The 7,788-nt window shown below is 36.1% G+C and overlaps 1 protein-coding gene across 1 annotated transcript; it reads left to right on the top strand.

Annotated features, from left to right (window-relative positions):
• Positions 1-4,769: 4,769 nt before the first annotated feature.
• On the top strand, positions 4,770-7,456 carry LOC126608535 (vignain-like). Its single transcript, XM_050276477.1, has 4 exons — positions 4,770-5,283; positions 5,729-5,964; positions 6,056-6,199; positions 7,023-7,456. Exons 1-4 carry the CDS (start codon positions 4,839-4,841, stop codon positions 7,275-7,277), a joined length of 1,080 nt encoding a protein of 359 aa, XP_050132434.1. The 5' UTR covers positions 4,770-4,838; the 3' UTR covers positions 7,278-7,456.
• The last annotated feature ends 332 nt before the right edge of the window (positions 7,457-7,788 follow it).

Here is a 7,788-nt window from a genome sequence, read left to right on the forward strand (position 1 = left end):
TGCCTCGTGATGGTAATCAAGTTGCGTGTCTTTTTAATAAATGATGTTTTAGTCCGAGTTCATGATATTCACGTCCGGGTATAAATAGTTTTTTGCTATTCTATGTATTATTTATGTTGACAAATAAAACACCCAATTCAAAAAAAAAGGAAAAAAAGAAAAAAGAATTTGCAAGCATTTGTCTGGAACAAATATGACATCTCGAACAAGTTAGTTTGTATAGACACCTTCTAGCAGGTCGGAAAAGTGAGAGTGACTTATATGAAACGAATATTATCGTTTTGATATCTCAAATCTACAAGTGCAAAAGTTGCAATATACCTATTTCATGTAAGCTCCCTTCGAAAAAAAGTAAACATTTACCAAAATTCAGCTGTAAGATGAAATCTTTGCCCCAAATTTTAAAACAGCTAATTTTATAATAGATAAATTAGTAACAGATAGTCACGCCAAAATAATTCTTGTAATGTTAAAACTCCATCCCAAAACAAAATTTGCTAAACTGTAGCTCCTTTGCTGAACAATTAGATTATAACCCTTTAGAATTCACACTTTCTGATTCATTTCATCCGTAGAAACTTTTTGGGTAAATTACATAATACCTCCTCAAGTTTGGGTTCAATTACAACCTCATACAACATCTTTAAAACATTTCAATATCATACATTTACTATTATTTTTTTCAATTTCATACAACCGTCTCTTTTCGTGTTAGTCCTTCTGTTAACTGCCTATGTGGCTGAAGCAAGTCAGACATGTGGATTAAAAAATAATTTTTTGTTATGTTTAAAATTAATTAGAAATTCAACTAAAAAATTGAAAGATAATTGAAGATTTTTTATATTAACACCCCACAAAATGTTGAATGCACCCCACATTAAAATTTAATATTAATGACTAATTTACTCTACTATGTAATGATAATTTTGACCTTATTAGGTTTAAAAAATAATAAAAAATTTATAAATACACCCCAAATCACTTTTAATGTATTATTTATCTATTTCAACTATCAAAACCCCTCACATTCTCCATTGTTGAATAAAACCCTAAGCAATGAAACTACAAACATGTTGATTGAGAAAAATAATTTTTGACGAATGGAATACGAAGTCGATGTTTCGAAAGCTTTGAAATCATTATTATAGTTATTGAAAAACGTTCAAATGAACCTAAACATTTTTTGAAATCATTCAATTTGAAATCATTCGGCAAACTAACGTTCAGATAGTTTGAAATCATTCGGCAAAATAAAAAATGAGTTCTATAAGATTTGAGAAATGTGGGGTGTGTATAGAAAATATAAGGTGTATATTAAGAATGTGGGGTGTGAGGGTATTATGGGGAAGAAAGTGGGGTGTATTAAGATAATTTTTAATTGAAAAAGTAAATGTGGGTTATATTAAGTATGTGGGGTTTATTCAACAATTTGTGGGGTGCTAATATAATAAGCCTAATTGAATTATTAAAAAATAGATAAAAGTTTCAAACACCCGAACATTCATCTATTCATGTTCTTCCATCTCCACTTGGTCCACTCAAGGACCATAAGTCCCAGCAGAAGCTCAACCTCTTATTCGACGAAGCCGCAATGAGATCTAAGCCTCTGACGGAAGGTAGAGGTCGTCCAGAAGTCGTCGAAGGTGAGCTCGATGAAGCCGCACTGAACCTAAAGCCAAAATCCCCAAAACCTAGATTTCGTTGCCCTTCGATTTTGTTGCTGGTTGCGTCTCGTGGTTCTGATCGACGCCAATTTGAGGTTAGAGTGAGAGAATGAGGAAGAGAAAGAGATGGAGGAGGTCACCGGGATCAAGTGGGTGGGCAGCAATGGTGTTTGTAGGGGGAAATAGGTTCCATCTTTTTTTTATTTTTTTTATGAGTAATCTGTTTCAGATCTTATATATTTTTTTGGTTGATTCTTGTGTTGAAAACAAATATGGGTATTTTTTTTATGGGGGAGGGGTTGTTGTTTGATCAAGCTGCTGGTTGTTGTTTGGGTTGCAAATGGGGGGGGGAAGAAATGGGTAGCAGGTGAGGACACGACTTGGAAGAAGAAATCGAGGCAAGGGTTTGAGGTGGTGAGGAAGGTGGGGCAAAATTCATAGGGAGGCCTTGGGATTTTCTGGGTTGCTCCGGGCTTTGCAGATGAGGAAATTGATGGTGGTGGTTCTGGAGGAAGAAGCTTTGTTGGTACGGAAGTGATGGGGGTGGTTATGGTAGAAGGGTGGCTCGGGTGGGGAAAGAGGTGGTGGTGGTGGTGGTGGTGGTGGGAGAAGGGGTGGCTCAGGTGGGGAAGAAGAAGATGAAGATTTGTGTGTTTTTTTTTCTTTAATTAATTATTTTAATGTTTTAAATTTTTTATTAAGTGTTTAGCCACGTGGCACAAATGTGGCAGTCACGTCAACACAAATAGGAACCCTATATTTGCCACGTCATCACTTAACGGTTAAATTAACAGATTTTTTAACGGTTGTATAAAATTGAAAAGAAATAATAGTAAATGTATGAGATTGAAATATTTTAAAGATGTTGCATGAGGTTGTAATTGCACCCAAACCTGAGGGAGTATTATATAATTTACCCAAACTTTTTTAGACATATAATTGTGACAAAAGAGGACTCATTGATCGTCGATGAACCCGAAAACGAGTTGATGCAGTTCAATCCTTTTTCGGATTGATCATTAGGGTTAAAATTTATGAAAACTAATGAAAATAGCTTGAAAATTTTGAGTTTTAATCAAAATGACAAATATGTGTTATAAATGAATAGTACCAGGAATAATTTTTTAGAGTAAAAATATCATGTTTTGTTAAAATGAACAGTACCATAAGTGTTTCGTTAAAACTCCTTTACAATTTTAGAACTAGACCACGCCATTTCTCACTGTACAAGTAACTCATTGTGTGAACCTTTGTTATACAAACATTCCCTTCTTTATCACAGAAATGAAGTCTCCTTTTGTGGTGTGGAGTGTGGACAGACAACCGATGAGCTACCATCACACATGTTCTTCTGACCATCTCGTCGAGCGTTTGTTGGACTAGAGTCTCCAACACACCATCATCTTGTTTGGTTTTTTCAGAATCGCTCGATCAAGCGCTATCCTCTGCTTTTGGACCCCGAATAGCTTTACACTTTACTCCTCTTTCTCCACGGTAGGTTTGATATCCATCTTTCGAAGCACTGCGTTATAGAAACGTTGCCTTGTTGAAAATGTAACACATGTTATGTGTATCAGTTTCAATGAGAGGATAGGGAGATGTATAATGTTTTTGTACATTATAAATTAGGATTCTCCATAGTTCTCTTTAACTATGTTGCCGGATTGTTCCGAAAAGCGTTGGCTCCTGAGTCTCTACTCACTATTGCGATATGTGACATCAGCTGCCTCCGGTCGAAATCGCTTTACTGGTTCGTAAAATCTTTCAATAATCCGATGACAGTGGATTTACCCGAAAATCATCTGTTCTGGCCTTGCCGGGTAAGCGAAATACAGATTCGTCAGTTCTATATATGCAGTGATGTTTCTGCGGTTGAGTAGAGTAGCCTATTGCTGCATGTTAGAAACTTAACAGTAGCCAGTAACAATCTCTTCTGTCTCTTTGCTGTTCACAGAATCACAAAGGAAATGGTAAAAAAATTTACCAACCACACTAACATGGAAATTGGACAGGCGCAGGCTAAACCCACACCCTTTTAGTTTGATATTCTTCATTCTTCATAGGCGTAATCATCCAATCAAAGGTGGCTAATCAAATTATCCACAATCCAGTCCACCCTTGCTTTTAGTACAAAATTTTTAATTTTTAATGTAGGAAGAACAAAGTTACAATCATAACAGAGCGGTTGAAGTTTTATAGTAGAGACCTAATACTATGTTTGGACGAGGAATTTCGGCCAAGTTAGTTAGAAATGTCCCACAAAAGATTAGATAGAGCGAATTTGAAGAGTAAATATAATGAACTAAGAGGAATTTGAAAATGAACTATTTGATGAAAGTCATTTGTACGTAGATCCTTCATTCAAATCCTTGTCATGATCATGTACTGCGTTTTAAATTCTTCCATCTAATGTTTTGATGAATGATATCAGTTTAATAAACAAAAAGTATTACAAGTCTGATAACGTACGTTATCATATGTTTGTTTTATCCAAAAGTAATCTTCTTATCATGATAAAGATAACTATCAATAAAATGCAGAGATCCAAAATCACGCAAATTTCACTTCAAATTAGCAACCTTTTGGAAAAGTTTTCGGTTCATACAACAAGATAGGCAAGTCCTAAGCGCTGGACTGTACCCGTAGCTAGGCTTGCAAGAAATCGTGCCCTAAAGCTCTCGCAACATACATAAACCATTTGTCACCATCTACAAACAAGTTAAACTAGGTAACGTGTTTGGCATGCAGGCACAACATTGAACCAATAAAAAACAAATTCCACTCCAAAAATAGGAAGACTTTTTATAAGTAGCAAGAATAGGCCTCGAACGATAGTGCTACGTGTTATGTTTTATGTAGACGTCATGATTAATATGTCTCGCTTTTAAAATATATTAAAACATATATACAAGTTAGAATTTAAACATAATAATAATATCGTGTAATAGAATTCAGATACGCTTTCTGAAAGAAAAAAAACAACTGCTACCTTTTCCTCGTTTTTCTCTCTAAAGCTAATAAAGTTGATACGTACTTACTAGTCACAGTGCGAAAAATGTATATAAGATCGATGTGCTTCCATTGCTAGATCACATCAAACACCTCCGTCTCCCATAATTCTCAAAACCCTAATTTCATATTTTCTTGATTAATTTAAACTAGACTCATAGAGTGATGAACTTGGGGAAGTTTATTTTGGTTGCCCTAGCTCTAGCTCTGGTTCTTGGCCTGGCTAAGTGCTTTGAATACCAAGAGAAGGACTTGGCTTCTGAAGACAGTCTATGGGATTTGTACGAGAGGTGGAGGAGCCACCACAAAATCTCCCACGACCTCGGCGAGAAGCAAAAACGCTTCAATGTTTTTAAGGAGAACGTGAAGCATGTTCACAAGGTGAACCAGATGAGCAAACCCTACAAGCTCAAGCTGAACAAGTTTGCAGACATGACCAACCATGAGTTTGCAAGCTCCTATGCTGGCTCGAAGGTTAACCACTACAGATCACTGCAGGGCAGCAGAAGGGCTACAGCCCTCACACATGGGATGACCGACGATCTTCCGGCAAGTGTTGATTGGAGGAAGAGTGGAGCTGTCACTGGAATTAAAGACCAAGGCAAATGTGGTAAGTCTCTTATATATGAGCAAAATAAGGGGACGTTGGGAAACCCTCAATTAGAAAGTACTTTTGTCCATGAGTGCTTTTTTACAAGTGAGACGAAATTTTTGGTAAAATCCATGTTCTTCCTGGAAAATACTTCCAAGTGTTTTTTTTACGCATAACCACTTATTAATTTTATCTACCAAACTTTGTTAGAAACACTTTCAGTTATTTGAACGACAGTCCAACAATAAATAGTTTCAGATATGTCACCCTATTTTTTATACCTAAAAAAAGGTCTAAAAGTACACATATATACAACTTTCATGGTGTCAAATAACTGGTATCAGTGTTGATCGTGTAATTTTTGGTGGCAAATTGGCAGTTGAGCAGGGATAATTATCAATAAATTATGCGGTTGAAATCAAGAGCTGATTAAAATTCACTGCATGGTATTTTGATGTTGTAGGTAGCTGCTGGGCATTTTCAACTGTAGTTGGAGTGGAGGGCATCAATCAGATCAAAACAAAGCAGCTAGTATCTCTGTCTGAGCAAGAGCTGGTTGATTGCAACAGAGACCCGAACGAAGGGTGCGACGGTGGACTGATGGAAAAAGCATTTGAGTACATCAAGAAAAATGGTGGAATAACAACCGAGCAAAACTACCCTTACAGAGCCAGTGATGGTCCTTGTGACTCATCCAAGGTGAAAATTTAATTACCCAGGTCAATATTTACGTTGTTAGTATAAATAGTACACTATAATCTTCCTACTTAACTTTGTGTTAAATTTGCAGATAACGAATGCTCCTCTGGTGCAAATCGATGGTTATGAAAACGTACCTGAAAACGATGAGAATGCTTTGATGAAAGCTGTTGCAAACCAACCTGTATCAGTTGCACTAGACGCTGGTGGTAAAGACTTCCAATTCTACGCGGAGGTAAACTGGCTTCTAATTAACCAATTAAGCACTAATTAAGATAACATGATCAATAAGCATCAATAAAAAAGTAGAACTTTATATTTTATAAGTTGCTATCCACACTCCTAGAACCTTAATAATAGGACACAACCTTTTTTAGCCCCCATCAATAGTACATAGCAACTGGCGTAGTTAACAATCTGAAAATCATGGGGTACGGTTGCTCGTGTCACTTCACTCACAATTCAGATTCTCTTCCGGATCTCGTAGCCTGGAACTCACGAACTGAGAAATTCGAACCATTCAAGAGAAAGATCCAGCTTAATTTATATGAGCTGGGCCAATGAGATGGGTTAATACGAGCCATATGATTTAAAATAAGTTGTCCAAATATCTCAATCTATCAACTCCAAACTGTGAGTTCCGAAAAGCATATCAAATCACGTCATCCATTCACCCAATAATACACATAGAAAGGAGACCCCTATAAGTCCACTGAAGTGCACACATGGGGATCCTATATGCAATGCTAGTGGGGTCATCATTTTATGTTTGTTGGACAAACAAACAACTTGACATATGGAAAGCCGTACACAAGAATCTCTTCCTAATAAATTTTTTAAAAAATAATTAAACTACCTTATCAAGAGCATACAAATTCTTTCAAAAGCATATTCCTTGTTTTAATTTCCAGTTTTACCCATGCCGGTATAATAAATAAAGAGACATTTTAGTTGGTTATTCTTTACATTTCAAAATGCTCCTCGAATAAGTGCAAAATGACAAACTAGGAGTGTAAGTAGCATCTGTATATGTATACTTATGTGTTAAAAATTTACAGGGTGTGATGAATGGGGAGTGTGGAACAGAGCTGAATCATGGAGTGGCAGTTGTGGGATATGGAGCAACTCAAGAAGGAACCAAGTACTGGATTGTGAAGAATTCATGGGGAGTTGGATGGGGAGAGAAAGGTTACTTGAGGATTCAACGAGGGGTTGATAAAGGAGGGATGTGTGGAATTGCTATGGATGCCTCTTACCCTATGAAATCGTCACCAAACAACACCCAAAGCAGCTCCTTCAAGGAAGAACTTTGATGATGCCACTATATCTATATACACTTACAGTTTAGTTTTAAGCGATCAAGCTTTGTCATAAAAAATGAGGCATAAATCCTTATTAGATATGTCTATAGTGTGTGTATGTCTGTTTTACTGAATTTACCTTTCGTTTTAGATGAAAATAAATGTTTGTTGATGCTGAAAACTGAAATGAAATAAAGAGTTTAAATTAGTTTAATAACATATGGTTTGTCAATTCGATTCAAAGGCAAGTGACCGATATCTAGAGGTTACATGACATACTTTTTGAACTAACTGCTTCTCAAGTGTAAACCATCCCTCTTCATAGTAGTTTAACTTAAAAATATAATATCACTTGGAATAAAAAATAAAGAGTAAATTGTAGATATATCCCTTAATTTTAACTCAATTGAAGCAATGGTCCCTCAATTTTAATTCAACTGGAGAAATGGTCACTTAACTTTAACCCAATTGTAGCAATGGTCCTTCCAACATAACTCGTTTTGACAAAAAATTTGACGTAGTT

Source organism: Malus sylvestris, chromosome 16 (assembly GCF_916048215.2).
Source record: "Malus sylvestris chromosome 16, drMalSylv7.2, whole genome shotgun sequence".
NCBI classification, from domain to species: domain Eukaryota; kingdom Viridiplantae; phylum Streptophyta; class Magnoliopsida; order Rosales; family Rosaceae; genus Malus; species Malus sylvestris.

Bases quoted from the DNA above. Each gene is read 5' to 3' on its own strand.
- LOC126608535 (XM_050276477.1), top strand. From the start codon at position 4,839: ATGAACTTGGGGAAGTTTATTTTGGTTGCCCTAGCTCTAGCTCTGGTT. The intron at 5,284-5,728 runs GTAAGTCTCTTA...TTGATGTTGTAG, and splicing joins TAAAGACCAAGGCAAATGTG to GTAGCTGCTGGGCATTTTCA. The intron at 5,965-6,055 runs GTGAAAATTTAA...TTAAATTTGCAG, and splicing joins GTCCTTGTGACTCATCCAAG to ATAACGAATGCTCCTCTGGT.